This window comes from Desmodus rotundus, chromosome 4, assembly GCF_022682495.2.
Source record: "Desmodus rotundus isolate HL8 chromosome 4, HLdesRot8A.1, whole genome shotgun sequence".
NCBI lineage: Eukaryota > Metazoa > Chordata > Mammalia > Chiroptera > Phyllostomidae > Desmodus > Desmodus rotundus.
The window spans coordinates 151,775,726-151,791,754 of record NC_071390.1 but is presented as its reverse complement, the minus strand read 5'-3'; the positions used below and the strand labels follow the sequence as shown (position 1 = coordinate 151,791,754).

The following is a 16,029-nucleotide window of genomic DNA, read 5'->3' as shown; positions in this document are numbered from 1 at the left end:
AAATTATACCATTATCCTTTTCTTTGCGTCTTCAACATTTCCCTTTCAACCGCATATACCTCATTTCTGTTAATTATACTCAATGATCCTAATAAGCCCTCCCCACAATACTTCCCTGAAGCAATTCTCCCTCACTAGGGACCATATTGCCCCAAACAGTGGGCACTATTCCCGCATCCTGTATGACTTTCAACAGCATGGGACACCGTCAAGCATTCCTTCTTTCCCAGAACACTTCCTTCTGCGCCACTGCTGGCTGTGCCGCCTCCACCCACACTTCAGGTCTGGCCTCCTTTATCTGGCACTGAATACCAGACTGCTTCACAACGAGTTCCTAGGGTGCCTTCTCCTATCATCACGTGCTCTCTGCAAAGCACCTGCATGCACTTCCACGACTTCAATGACCAGTCATAAAAGACCACCTAGTAATTTTAAGCCTGATTTTTCCTCAGATCCATTTGACATCCTTGCTTGGGTGTCGGAAAGATGTCTCAGATTTGATGTGTTCAAAGCAAGTGCACTTTCCCCCCAAACTCGATCCCTTCTCAATGTCCCTTCTCTCAGTAAATGGTATTCTCTCCATCTGCACCGTGCTGTCTCAGCCCAAGCTGTCGCTATCTCTGACCTACACCAGTGGTCTCTAAAGCAGCTATCTGCACCCCAGTGGGTGTGCAAGATAGTTCACTGGAACACAGGGAGAAAAATAAAACCTCTGTTAATATACCTTTTGTTATCTAAAGAACATCAAGCTTGTAAGCTTTAGTCGTCTTGATAATATGACAGTACTGTGCTTTCCCTTGGTCCGAACAGCAGGTGGCCAGGCCCCGCAGTTAGGGAAGGCACCCTGAACAACAGGGGAAAGTGCACAACAATCCGGGCTTCACGAAGCTGCCCTCATTTACTCCTTCTTTCGGATTATCGCTATGTGCATGTGTTTGACTAAAGGAATTGATGGACACTTTTATCTGTCTGTAACTACACTAGCTCTCACAAGCTTAAAAAGAGCCCTGAAAAGAAAATACAGATTGAGGATAATGCCGAATTAAGCCTAAATGAATAAAAACAACAAAACAGCACAATTGACACTTTTTCTACTCTTAGTATGAGAGTTTCAGTGAGGAGAAAACTACTTCAGAAGTCAACTTGTTCAATGGAGAAAACACTTTTGGAAATGGATGTTTAAGAGAATGTCTTTCATTGCTGAAAACCACATGAAGTATATAAAACACTCATGTATGCTCACTTTAAAAAATCTGGAAATAAATACTACCTTATCTTAAAAATCCTATAAACTGAAAAGCTTCAATAACTTTCTATCCTGTGTGTTAACTCCATAAATACATATGTCAGGATCCGACCCCGAGGAGGATCAGTAAGTACAACAGCGTTAAAGGGCGTAAGAGAAAAGATGGCACCTACAGTCTTCATACATTCTCAAATGTTACTGGATTCTGATGAGCAATTCATTTGTAAAATATTTTAAAACAATCTGAAAACTGAATGTCTACAGAGTGAATTAGAATTTACTAGTGAAAAACAGAGCCACAGAAGCAGAAAATAACATTGTTTTTTTTTTTTTTGTCTTCTTAAAAATTATTATTATACGCTCCATCTGGGCAAATGATTTCTGTCTGTTTTGTCTCTTATACCTAAAATAGTACCTGACATGTTTTACATGCCCAATACTGTTGAATGAATAACATTTATTAAAGAAACCTAACACTTATATTATTTATGGTAGTTCTATGAGAAACTGGAGCTTGTGTAACAACTTCTGGGAGCCGGCTGAGCTGGCTCACCTGAAAACCCCCTCTCTTGATTGGGACCAGCATGCTTAGAACTACTCTTACACCATGCAGAAAGGTTATATAACTTGTCTCAAAACACACTTGTGGTAAGAAGCAGAACGTCTAACTAGAGGTTTGAACCTAAGAGTTCTGATTCCAGAAATGGTGCTGGAAAAAAAAAAAAGTTGAGGACAGTGTATCACTACATATTTTTCATTACCTCTGGATTAATGGTGAAAGTTTTAGCAGATTTTCCAACACTGAGAAGATCAAATATTATTTCTTTCATTGCAAAATCCAAACGTTCCTAGAAAAAAGAACCACAATAAATCCTTCTAATTTGCTACTACAAGTTAGGTATCATGCTAAGAATTATACATATAATGACAACAACACAGGTCTGTGCCCATAAGAAATTCATAAATGTAGTTGTATACAGAAAAATACACATAAATTATAGTTATAAATAAGATTATAATGTCTGAAACTATTATAATGAATGCCAACTATAATTCAAAAAAAATTTTTAATAATAAAAATGATTATAAGCATCTTACAATTATCAAATGATTTAATACCCAAACCAATGGAAAGGTTTTAAGTATTCATTCACCACAATCATTCAGAATCTAAGTGCAGGAATTCTCAGAATGGTGACGGGAGACGGCCCCAGGATAGCAGGTAGGCAGCCGGCCTAGATAGCGGTGAGGTTAGACTGGGAAGAATGGGCTCCAGAAAGGAAATCTCAAGAAAAAAATTAACTGGTAAGACTAACTGACATTTGAGAGTTTTATAGTTCTGGCTGAGTGTTGGTGTGAAGCAATCAATCCAAGAGAGTGGGTACACCCCCGGTGGGGGGAGGGGAGTACAGAGCTACGCCCCAATCTAATGGCAACGGTTTCCTGAATACTAGACCTGAAGCACAATTTGCTTTCATTCATCTTGTGGATAGACTGATACTTACCTAATTATCACTAGTTCTGTGCTCCAGTAAATAGAAGTATATTCATTTTATTTAAATATTCCTTACTTATTCACTGTCAAAATAACTACATTATGGGCCATTTAAATTGTCATGTTTTTAGTTGAAAGACAGCACAATGAACATTCTGAAATAAAATATCTTCCTAAGCTGAGGAGATAAGCCCACCTATGCTTCTGCAGGGCTGATGTCCCCAAAGGGGGAATGTGATTAAAACCTTCGATTTGCTCACTCAGCAACTACTCAATCCCCTTCTAATAAACCTTCCTTAACAGAGTCTAGAAAGCTAAAATGGTATTTCCCAGGATGCCTCATAACTATAGGCTTTAGAATGTGATTCAGACCCAGCCGAGGGTACACTCATGTGAGTCTTCGGGAACTGGTACCGTGAGGAGAAGGAGGGCAGGGGAGAAGAAATCTACTTCACTGGTGGGCATTGCGGCAGTGGCGTGGGTCCAAAGCACTGCTGGTAACTCCCTAACTTGGCAATTCTTTGTGGTGGAGGCAGCAGCCTCCTCGATAGCCCAGTTCTATGGCTTCCTCTTAATCGTTCAGCCTATTAGTGTTGCTGTGAGAGTTAGTGGTATTCCTTAAAAAACCCCTCTGGGTTCAACTAGCTACAGTGAATTCTAGTATCCATACCTAAGAACCTAGGAAATACAGATTATGAAAATAATTGTCAAAAATCTTCCGAGATACTCAGGAGGTAGTTAGTAAATGCACCAACAGTAGTATTATGAGGCAGCTTCTTGATTCTTCATGAACTAAAACTGCTTCTTCTACCTGTGGGCCTCCTTTCCTCCTCCAAGTGTACAGATCAATGATTTAAATCGATTTTCTCACACACATACAAAAATCATCAGTGTCTTTCATTTTTCACTTTTTAAACTGTACATTTATTATTTCCACCACTGAATAGTAATACATGTTTTGCTATCATGCTTTTAGATGTTTAACACCTTTTCAGACTCCAAGTTCCTAAAACACAGTATTCCTATAACCAACAGGGACACGTGCATTATGAGGTGAAGCACTCACCTGAGCAATGAACTGAATAATCTTCACAAATATATTGAGAGGCGTATCGCGAGGAACCACACTACGTGAACCTTTTGGAAAAAGTGCTGACACTATGCTCATAAGACGGCTACGGGAAAAAGGAATTAGTGATGATGAGATCGTTACATTAACACGACATAAGCAAACTAGTTTCCTACTCCTCATAATATGTTGGGAGAATTCATATTCCTCTATAAGGTATTTGTAATTTGCCTAAAATTCCATTAGCATGGTAGTTTTTATCACAATTTTATTTTAAGTACTCTTTCAAACAAAGGCACTCACCTTTGAGTTACAGTGTTGCTTTCACATTTTATTCTAATTACATAAACCCACAACAATCTGTACAAAGATTCCAGTGCAACTCGAGACATTTTAGGATCTTTATTCTGTTTAGAACAAAAGATAATTAAAATAAGTTTATTTATTAAAGTACTTGTGATCATTTCAGAACAAATACATTATTTGTCAACAACTAAAAGCCCTCACCCCTCTTTTTTCTTCAATCTAAAACATTTTTATACATGTAAATATGTATAACTACATATGGTAAGTATTGAATATATGTTTAGTATATGGCAAGTACAGATAGTTCAAAAATAATCATAAATGTGGAAATCCTGAGCCATTCCTTATACTCTTAAAACAAAACAGTAAAGTATTAGAATCACACTAATACTTCTAAGGACTTCAAGAGTATACGCACACATCAAATTACTTGATGATAAATGGTTCACACAATACTGACGTAATGATGGAAGAATTAGTAATCTTGGCAATAATTCACTGCAACCCATACACAGTTAAAATCTAGAACACAAATGCTGCTACAGACATTTGCATTTATGAAGTAATACAAAATACTGAGTGATTAGCCTTACAAGAGAGAATACGGACCAGTGGGTTGAGAGCATGGGCTCTGGAATCAGGAACGACTGGCCAAACCCGGTCCCCGGGTACTTGCGGCCACAACTCCCCCATCTCGGAAGTGGAAGGAATACGGTGCCTACCTCACAGACTTAGGAAATTATGTGAAAAGCATCTGAAACACTGCCTGGTTCATATTAAATGCTCAGCAAGTGTCAGGTGTTATACCTTCAACTTTTTACTTAGAAGCAGAACATTATTGAAATTATTATTATTTAGAACCAGAAAAGTATTCCATTTCAATCACAATTTGATTGACAAACCTTTTCTTCATACTAGCTATTATAAAAAGTTCTCAAATGACCAGTGATATGAGATTTAATTGTGAATATCGAAAATGTACCTAATCAACTTTATTAGGAGAAACTCTTTATGTTGTTTGTAGGATGCACTGATTGCTATAAATGAGCATAATTTCATTTGGTTTCAAAGATTTCTTATTGTTAAAAATTATTTTATATATAGAAACACACAAAAGGGAATTTTTAAATACTATTAATAATTTAGCATTCTATTTTGTTTTCTTAAGATACAGAATAATGAACATATAACTATTATGACTAAAAGGCATATACAAAAAAGCAACAACTCAAGGTATTTTTACAAAAGGTAACCACTAGAAAATATACTTTTGCACATTTATCTATATGAAGATTTGATATGATAAAGAATGGAATACCAATTACTCTGCTAATGTAAATTAGACTACTTTAAAATTGAGGATTCTGGTTAACAATCAACATTCATTATCAAATATTTTAAATTCATCTTTTGGGGCCACATTAATATTAAACCTGTAGAATGTCCCTGCTGGGTGCTACTCTTCTGTTACAATATGAGAGGCAGGCATGAATAAATACACTGGACATGCAAAGCAATAATGGGTAAAAATAAGTAAATAAATAAATACGCCACACTTAAAGGAGATAAAGCAATACTTTCCATCGACACAACTCACCTGGAGTGTTTCTATTTGCTTTCTGATACTGTTGTTAGATGGCATCTAAATAAAGCAATGTGAGACAGCAACATGAACATGAGACGCGGCACATGCATGTTAGATGAACATAAGCACAAAACAAGACAGCTCCTCACCAAGGTCTCTATTGAGAAGAAATTTGAAATTTCCAAGGCTGTGGCCAGAAACATTAAGGAAAAAAAATCCCTTAATTTGGGCATCATGGGATACATCTATGATACTCAAACTGAGAGAAAATACTTAAATTTTTCACTGTCTAATTTTTACTCTCCAGAGAAAATGACTTCAAACAAATTTGATTTTTTAGAAGATAAACATAGCACTATAGAAAAAAAAAATCTTCAAAATGTTTTTGTATGATATGTACTTTTATTATTCTTCTCTTAATTATTCTCCAGAAATGTTAAAATCATTTTTCACTTAATGACCTCAGTTGAAATGGGAAACTACCGAGTTCTGTTTGGGAAGAAAAATAACAAACTTAACATTTTCGGTGAAAAGAAACTAATGCTCTTTCTTCTATTCCTGGGCCTACAGGATGAAAGCCCATTTTATGGTTAGCAACTTCAAAACTGGTATGATAATTTTTAAAAACTGTGCAACATCTTAAAGTGCCTTGAAAATGCAGCATATTTATTTTACAACTCCCGATGATGTCTTTTTAATATCCTAGAATTATAGTCAAAATATTTTCTAAAAATATTCCTTACAGCATCATTCTTTATCGTACATTAAAAGGTAACATGATAGACCAGAAAGAGCAAACGTTAAGGAACTGGATGGATCTAGATACAAATCTTAGTTCTGTCAATTTCTGGCTCCTTAAACTTGGGTTATTTATTAATCTTCTTTCAGCCTGTCCCAATAAGAATTAAATGAGATAGTGTATTTAGAGAATCTAGCATACAGTAAATATTAGTAAAAATCAATTTTTAGAAGTAATAGGTCTAATAAATGAAAAATTGTTATAGATTTTTTTTAAATTAAGAGATTAACTGAATCTCAAAATCAGTTTAGGCAAGGCCTTTACCTTGAGCCAGTATTTCCTATCCTTAAAAAAAAAAATTATACCTGTCCCAACAGGTAACTAATGTAGTTTTCCCCTGAATGCTCAATGCCTTACATTGACTATGCAGCCTAGCTACAGATCCTAAAGCCTAATAAACAGGATCAATTCATAAAATTTCTGCTGAATAGAGCCTTAATGTAAGTTAAGGGTTAATGGCCAAGACAACTACACTCCAAATATTCATGCTAAGTGGCTCTTATCTCCTTTAGCCTGGCAGATTGACACAGCCATTCACGAAAATGGACAATATGCCAGAAATATTTATCAGGAGGTAAGGCTTCAAAGAAAACAGAGCATTTTACATGAAAGCCTTAAGACAAAAATAAAAAGTTAAGGTACTGCGAAAGAATTGCAAATATGTTAGGTGGAAACGTAGATATATAAAAAAATTCCAACGAGCAACAGAAAAGTATGAATTGTCATGAAACAAGGCAACCTTCCAAGAACACCTAAGGGCGTGTCTTAAAGCATTTTACTGAAAGTATGAAGAATCACATTACCCAGAATATCATCAATTCCCTTAAGTACCTCTATATAAATCATTAAAATAAGGACAGAAAACATTATACAATGTAATTAAGTAAACAAAAACTTATTTTCTGGTTGCATGTCACAAAGAGTTTAATCAGCCTGATTTGGCCATGGGAATTTCCATAAATAAAGCAAAGAGGGAATATCAATTCTCATCCGAACATCAATCAATAATAACATCAATGTAGATCTAGGAGAATGGCTAAAAATGTTTTTCAAAGACTTATATTTCCTCACATGGGACAACGTTGTCCAGGGAATCGTACTATTTCTCACAATGCCACAACGAGCTGCAGGGCCCGAGACAAACACTTAATCTGCGTGTGCCTGGTCTTTGTCTTTAAAGTATAAGCTTCTCAGTCTTAACCTAAACTTAGAGTAGCAGCAGGAAATGAAATGTCACGTCTGCCTGTTCATACAACTCGTAAGCAAAGAGTCAAATGTATTAATCTACGCATCAAGCCAGCATTCGGATCAAGCATCTGCACGACATGCAGCCGAGGCATCGTCTCAGGTTCTGCGCCAGTCACTAACAGCTCCCCCACCACAGAAGAGGAGCAGGTCCTGTTGGATCCTGCCAGCGTGGCGGCTTGGGCAGATAATAATCCTTCTGTCTCAGTTCTGTTTTCAGTACTGAGAGAGACCGACACCGATGTGCCAAACAGTGTTGACTCAAGTCAATAACTTCAGGAGATTTTACGTCCATGTGCATCCTGTACCACACGTTAATGTGACTGGGCATTCTTTCATTAAATGTACTTTTAGTACTATTTTATTATCAAGCCTTTTTTCGTATTAGTCAGACTTCAGCTAACATCACTGAATTTTCTCAAAACAAAGCACAAAATAAGTTTCTGAAGAGTTTTATAAGATTAATACATTCTCTACAATTCTAAAGGAATTTATTAACAAATATGGCTAGATCTAAGATAATATAAAACATCAATCATTAAAAATACATAATTTGTATTAACCGAGACAAAGCAAATTTTCAATCAAAAGTTTCTTCATGTCTATACATGACTGATTTTCTATAGAAAAAATGAAGTCTGTATAAGAAATGGAGCATAGTGAACTATTAATTATTCAAATGTACCAATAGTAATGAAAAGTTTTATTATGTATAACTCTATATATATGCACAATGAATACGCTACAGTCAGTATTTACAGCTCATAAATAAGATCACGTCTTACCTTTAAATGTGACAAACAGTTCTGTAGGAAAATATGCCAGTTATTTAAAAAAAACTGTTTCTGACTGACACATAAAAGGCAGGTGATTAGTGGATATAGAGCCTATAGAAGACAGACAACACAGAGTTAACACTTTTCATGAAAAAGCACTGGACTTATAAATTATATTTCATTTATTCTCATAAACAAGGAAATTAAAACCCTTTTATGCAGTTTTCCAATTCACAATAAAGAACAGATCTCCTGGAGTAACTCACAAAGAACGATGAAGGGCAAACTTCCTGTAGGAACAGCCCTCTGACCCAGCGTCTCCCCCTGAGCTGGGGCACGCTGTATTTCCCCGGAGCCATACTCCCAGTGCAGGCGCCGTGAGCACGGGCCCTGGGATCAGAGGGCAGGCTGCCACTCAAGTTTCAGCTTTCTCGCGCCAGCTGTCTGACCTCAGAGAGGGTATGTTATGAGCGATAAGCCTCACTTTCCCAAAATGTAAAGTAAAAAATAATAATCATACATATCCTACAAGGTTGTGAGGCTTAAAGTAAGACAAAGGATGCAACACATTTAGCTCAAAGCCTGGCACTATGAATGTTTTTATTATTTTTTTTTATTTTTATTATTATAACTCTGTCTTCAGTGGCCAAGTATCTGTCCAATTCTCCAAACTTCCCCCAAGTTGCATGAAAGTTTAAAGAAAAATCTCTCAGTTACGTGAAATGGGTGGTTATGTGCTTCAGGGGGAATCTCCGAACAGAAAAAATAGAATTAGACAGACAGTGGTTCCTAAACAAGACGATGTTTCAAGAATGCAGCTTATTGTAAATTTGTGGTTCAACAGCAGAGCGCATTCAACCTTTCCCATACTGTAATGCATAACTGAAAGCACCTGTCAAGCCAGGCCAATACCTAGAATGAAGTCTGAATAACCTATCGAATACAGGGCTAGTTAAATTAAGAATAGAAAGTTTTAAAAAGAGGAGAAAATATATAATATTTGCCCTTACATTATACTTTGGATATTTGACAACTGCAATTTTTATAATTCTTTAGCCTCTCCACTGAATTCATAAATCAATGACTAAAACTCCTAATTAAATATGTAAAGGTTTGAAATGTTTCTCAATACCAATGAATGCTTCTTTCTGGAGCTCAGTTCAAAAGTAGTCTGATAAAGCATCTCCACAAAATTTTTCAAACAGGGAACATTCACTTCATTTTTAACAGCCTAGGTAAAAAGATGATGCAAAAAGAAAAAAAAAAGTGGTTACAAACCTTAGCTCAAAGTACCAGACCTCTCCGTAAGGTTTAAAATGGGTTAATAATTCACTGAGGATCTCGCTGAAGTACAGTACTACAATGAGCCAACTGAGCAAATGTCAAGGAACTAAGGTAAACCTTGGTCTCTGGTCCCCACCCTAAGAGAACAAGCAGAGAACACAGGCCAGCGAACAGGTGGTATACCAGACGCTGTAAGAGGAAAGTGAAATTCTCTGTGGTCTCGGAGCAGGCAGGAGGGGCCCCCGTGGAGAAACTTCACAAGACACATCTAAGCTGAATCCAGCGTCTCTTACCTGAAATATTGCAATAGCTTCCCATTTAACCTCGCCGGCCTTATCTCCCCCTATTCTGGCCCCCTGCGCTGGGATCCAGCCACACCGGCTGGCCTCCTCGTTGTTCCTACAACACATCACGCATGCTCTTGCTTCTGGACGTCTGACCTTGTTCCTTCTGCCTAAGAAGCTCTTCCCCCAGATAATAGCGTGTCTTACTCCCTCGTTCCTTAGCTTTTGCTCAGTTGTCATCAGCTCTTTTAAGGGAGTGATCTTTCCTAATCACACTATTTAAAATTTCAACTCCCTTACAGCAATTTTTATCCCCTAACCTGCTTTAGTTTTCCATAGTACTTACCGCCATCTGCACACTACATATTTCACATACAGGTTTATTGTGTTTTCCTCAAAAGCGAACTACAGGAGGAGGGAGTCTTTCCCCCCTTGACCACCGCATCCCCTGTGCACGGAAGAGGCCCTGGCGCACAGACAGCACTCAGCACATGCAGTAAGTGAGTAAGTAGAGTCCAACCAGGGGAAGGGGGCAGGCAGGTTGTACAGAGGCAAGAATGTTCCAGGCAGAGGCAGACTGGGTCATTTCCCCACCCTGACCCCAAATTCCTCTGTTGAAGTCCTGACTCCACATACCTCCTAATATGACCTTATTTCAGAATAGGTCGTTGTGGATCAGGGGCGTCAAACTCATTTTTACCGGGGGCCCCATCAGCCTCGCAGTTGCCTTCAAAGGGCCGAATGTGATTTCAACTCCTTAACAGTTAAGGAGTAATTACGTTTATACAGTCCTAAAATTATTTCAGCCCTTTGAAGGCAACTGCGAGGCTGATGTGGCCCCCGGTGAAAATGAGTTTGACACCCCTGCTGTAGATATAATTAGTTCAGTTAGGATGAGGTCATACTGGGGACAGGGGTTATTCTAACATGACTGATGTCCTTTAAAAAGGGGAAATTTGGACACAGAATGCACCTAAGGAGAACACCATGTGAACAGGAAAGCAGAGATTGGGGTAAGACTTCTAGAAGCCAAGGAACGCTAAAGATTGTCAGTACACTGTCAGAAGCTAGGCAAGAGGCATGGGAACAGACTCCCTGTGAGACAATACATTTTTGTTGTTTGAACTACCTAGTTCACAGTACTTTGTTAGGGGTGCCCTGGCGAACTGATAAACCGCAGAAGCAAATACAGCGTGAGAGAAGAGTTAGGCAGCACGGAAACAAGGGAGCACCCTCAAGGGCCTTGCTTCCTACACCTGGACAAACTGAACTAGGAGAAAATACTCACAAAGCTTGTGTCTGATAGAATACTTGTATCCAGAAGATACTTTAAGAATATAAAAGTATATGTCTCGAAACTCAATCAGAAAACAAATAACCCAATACGCATATGGGAAAAAAATATTTCAACAGACTTTTTGTCAAGAAAAATATATGGATGGCAAATGAGGAAATGAAAAGACGCTCAAAAGCATCAGTCATTAGAGAATGCAAATAAAAACCAGAACAAGATACAGAAAAAGCATATGTCCATTCATAACTTATACTTGAAGGTTCACAGCATCTTTACTTGTAACAGCTAAAAACTGGAAACAAGCCACAGATCCAGGTAAGCATAACCAAACTGCTGTACAGCCACACAACGAAATACGTCTCAACGACGAAGAAGGAATACACCACTGATAGATTCTAGAGCATAGTTGGACTGCAAACTAATTATGCAGAGGGAAAGAAGTCAGAAAAAGTTGTACTGTGAGATTCCATCAGCATACAATTCCAGGAAACCCAGAACCAGTGCAGAGAAACTGAGATCAACGGCGGCTGGAGAACAGGTGGGGTGAGTGAGGGGGACTGCAGGGACACGAGGGAACTTTGAGAGTGTGCGGCACGTGTGTGATCTTGAGTGCGGTGATGGACCCACCGGCATGTGCATGTGTCCAACTGCACACTTTAAACATGGCAGTTTATCGTGTGTCGATTTTACTTCCACAAACCTTAAAACTAAGAATAATATACTCATATATATGAATCATTTACACTACAAAGTGCAGTACACTGAAAATAAGTAGCATCATCACATACCACACAGAAAAACTAGTGTGTTTGGGGGTACGGGGAGGATCGAACTAGTGGGGGGGTAGGGGATCGGAACCAAGAAATGAAAAAATCTATAATAACACGCTATACATTTCATTACTATAGATATTTCATTACTAGTAACGGCAAAATTAGTTTTGAATAACACTGCATGTACCCATAAAAAGATACTGCCATCATATTTCCTAAATAATTCAGAGGACATGTTTTGACAGATATGATGTCATGGCAACTACAGAGCAGACCATGCAAAATCGAGACAGTCCTGTAAATTCCAGGATGCTTGTCGCATTACTTCTAAATTCTTCAGCGGCTACTAAAATGGCCGTCGCTTCGTTAAGGAGAGACAGCCGTGATCAAACGCAGCATGTGTATTATTGAGCCATGTCAGGCAACCATCACGCTGGCTGCAAACACTTCCACTCCTGCCTCTGAACCTTGAGGGCTTGTTCTTTGGTTAACAGACCGAGGGATGCTCTCCCGCTGTGTGTCTAATACTCGTTTCCCCTACACCCACGTTACATTCAAAGTTTCCATTTAATTGTCTGTTAGATCACCAGAAAGTAGGAATATTTCATGTAGCAACTTCTTTAGTAAAGAGGTACGTTTAAAACAATATAAAAATACAAATATACTTACAGCAGCTACAGGGATAAGAATCTCCACAAATAAACCAGCGAGTGCATGTTTTATATCTTTATCTTTTACTTCTAAGAAATACTGAGCACATTCCTTGGGGCAGGAGGGAGAACACATTAGATTAACAAAAAAAGGAAGATTAAACAATTTTCCATATACAATAATTCTGTAAACACTGCAATTTTACCAAAAAGCTTTGGTCAAACATACTTCAATTAAAAAAGAAAGTTAATTTACACTTGTGACAACTTAACAATTGGAATAAATAATTAATAACTGTCATAAATTTGTATGTATTTTATTTCTTTTTAAAAGTCACAATGAGCAAGAGAGCTGTTGTTCAGCTAACTCGCTGCAATTGAGAAGGCGTATCACCTGCATAAACTGAAATGATGCTTCAAAATCTTCTACAGGGTACATTTTCACGCGGAAAAATTTCATTCCCATTATTAGGCTGATGACACTCTGTACCACATGTGGACTTTGTTCCTTAAGTCGCAGTTCTTTCAATTCGGTCATAAACTTCTTCCTCACAGCCTGAAACCTTTAACACACACATGTATGTAATTTCATGAGAGTCAAAAACACGAATTTCCTACATGTTATTTACGGTGGAAATCAAAAGGTGATTTATCTAAACATCATCTCTGTTCTCTACCCTCATCAAAATTACCAGAAAAACATACAGAGGAAGACAAAAGTATTTGTTATTCTAAATTTCCTCTTTATTTCTTTTAAAACCAGAAGTTCCTTAAAGAGGAATAATAGGATTTATTTGTTCCTATATAATCACTGATACAGCATCATTACCATTTAATAATAATCAGAATAAAAATAATATGAAATAATCCACCCATGTAAAATCAGAGTGTCTCCAATTTTTAAGGCTCCTTCTTATAAAGTCTGCAATTTGAGTTATATGGAGAGTGGACTGAAGACTACAAATTTATCGAAAGAGGTAAGGCAAGTGATCATAGACTATTATTACTCAAAAGTAACACCTCACTCTACTGCAGAAAAAATGGAGAAGGGCGGGAGGACACGGGTCCCACAACCAGAACAAGCTAAAGCATCAAGACGCGGAGAACGTGTGAGCAGCATCCTGGGCTTCCGTGACTACAACTGTACAGGCTACTACACTTTGCTTTGCTTACACTGGAAAAAGATACCGAATAGTTTACTAATCCGTAATACTTCATTTTCCTCCTCTATGTTTTATAAAACAAGGAAAGATTTTACTGTTAATGTTACTGGGAGAAACCAGTTCCTGAAAGTTGAAATGACAAAAGAAGTACAGTTTCCAATGGGCACTGACTACAGTGAGGAAAAAGAAAGTTACGCATTAGAGAAATATGGGTGCATGAACAGAAGTTCAGCTTCTCTACTTGCATTTGATTCTTGGAGAATTCCATACCATTTTTCATGAAAGTATTCTTTCGTGTTTTATTAAAATATTTAAAAAGTGAATAAATATCTTGCCATTGCAGTAATATGAGAATCCAAAGGTTTTTTCTGTTACTAAATTTCTCATAGTGATTACTAGTCACTACAATCGAAGGAGATGCAGAGCACAACTATAATGCAGCCTTTCCTCTTCTCTCCTCCCAGGCTTCTTATGTGTGCGGGTGGAGAACACCGCTACACCGCTCTGAGTGACTTATGAGGGTAAGGGCCATTTCATAAATCAACTTGGCCATTTGGATTTATAATCTTTATCCCTTCTATCTATTTATAACTCTGTTTAGTATTAAAACAAATAAAATGATTAGAAGAGACGGCATTGCTATCTCAGAAATAAAAGCACTCAACTGGAAAGTATTGAAAATAATTATTAGTTCTGTAAAGAGTTCTAAAAGGGAGATTTTACAAAAACAAAAACAAAAAAAACTAAAGAAACACTTTTTGTAGAATTGTTGAAAATAGGAAATATGGTAATGACCTGACTATTCTGGGCAGTTTCTGACTTCTCCAATTCATATATTTATGGGAAAACACCCCAAAATAAAAATGAGTTGTGAAATTAAGGTACAGGTGCTACCTTAAAATCCTTTAAGGAAAAGAGCAGCTTTACAATAAAAAGTGGAACAGATTTCAAAAGAATTCTGAAAAATATAATAGGTTTAAAACTGCCAGTGTCTATTACACCCTCACGAAGCCTGCCGAAACAAACAGCGAACGGAAGTCGGTGACACTAACTTTGACTGGGTAAGGACGCCGATCACCTCTGCGTACAGGTCTGCAATAATGTGCACGTTCCCAGTGTTGGTTCCGGAATATCTGAAAGCAGAGGACGAATGTATTATTATTCCGTGCATACTGCAACAGACTCTCACTACATATAAAAATTCTCGGAGTAAGACAGAATTTTCTTAGAAGATTTCATTTATAGGGTAATGAAAATCACATAAATTTTCTCTGATCTCTAGGTTATTTGCCATGATATTTAACCTGATTCTTTATAAATCCAATCGATGGTTTTTAGAATTCTTTTTACAGAATCATTCCTGTAAGTATTTTGTGTGGATTAAAAAAAATGGGAAGATAATTGCTTTGAACACTAAAAAGAAATGATCGATGAGAGTTCAAAGTATGTATATTTAAACAGTATAAACCCAGACCACAGAGAAAAGCAACAACCCCAAGTTAGTATTTTACTTACCCTTCCTTGTGTTTAAAGTGCTTGAAAGCTAAGCTTAGAACTTCATGAACTAAGGGGTCAGGCACAGGATGAACAGGAATCTGGAATAAAAAAAATCAAGTAAGAGCTAAATAGAAGTCTTTTATGAATAATCTCATCATTTCAACAAATTAAATCAAGAGTCTATTTTAATTTTCATAATATGAAATTACTAATCTGTCAATCTTCCCATTTTCTAAAAAATACTTTTTCTGTAAGAATTTAGTTGAACATCTTAATTTAACAAGCTCTAAATATAAGAACACCAGCTTCATAACCACAAATCATGAACAATGGACTACGTAGGGGCAAAGCTGTTGTTACTCCAGTTGTTACTGTCAGAAAGTTAAAACATAGTCACGTGTAACTCCACAACTCCTATGGGAAAGAACCCTTTGATGGAGCCAGCTCCGCATTTCCTACAGTCTGATTTTTTATTGTAACAGTATCCGAAAGGAACACCAACTTTTCTGAAAATTTTAAACTATTTATGGCTTTATTAGTATTAGAAATTTGACTTTAAACGT

The 16,029-nt window shown here is 37.3% G+C and overlaps 1 protein-coding gene across 17 annotated transcripts in view; it reads right to left on the bottom strand.

Moving 5' to 3' along the window:
• The window catches only part of FRYL (FRY like transcription coactivator), a 230,826-nt gene that overhangs the window by 87,827 nt on the left and 126,970 nt on the right, over window positions 1-16,029 (bottom strand). For 15 of the 17 annotated variants that reach the window (XR_008426718.2, XM_053922995.1, XM_053923001.1 and 12 more), the window contains 10 exons: window positions 15,485-15,564; window positions 15,022-15,102; window positions 13,201-13,369; window positions 12,826-12,918; window positions 9,654-9,752; window positions 8,531-8,632; window positions 5,714-5,758; window positions 4,114-4,217; window positions 3,808-3,916; window positions 2,008-2,094 (listed from right to left, as the gene is read on the bottom strand). Coding sequence is in view for 16 of the 17 variants with exons in the window: in XM_053922995.1 (XP_053778970.1) it covers window positions 2,008-2,094; window positions 3,808-3,916; window positions 4,114-4,217; window positions 5,714-5,758; window positions 8,531-8,632; window positions 9,654-9,752; window positions 12,826-12,918; window positions 13,201-13,369; window positions 15,022-15,102; window positions 15,485-15,564 (969 nt within the window). In the remaining variant the exon portion in view is untranslated. The remainder of the gene's footprint in view (window positions 1-2,007; window positions 2,095-3,807; window positions 3,917-4,113; window positions 4,218-5,713; window positions 5,759-8,530; window positions 8,633-9,653; window positions 9,753-12,825; window positions 12,919-13,200; window positions 13,370-15,021; window positions 15,103-15,484; window positions 15,565-16,029) is intronic. The other 2 variants (XM_045182806.2, XM_045182807.3) reach the window with 1 other exon arrangement.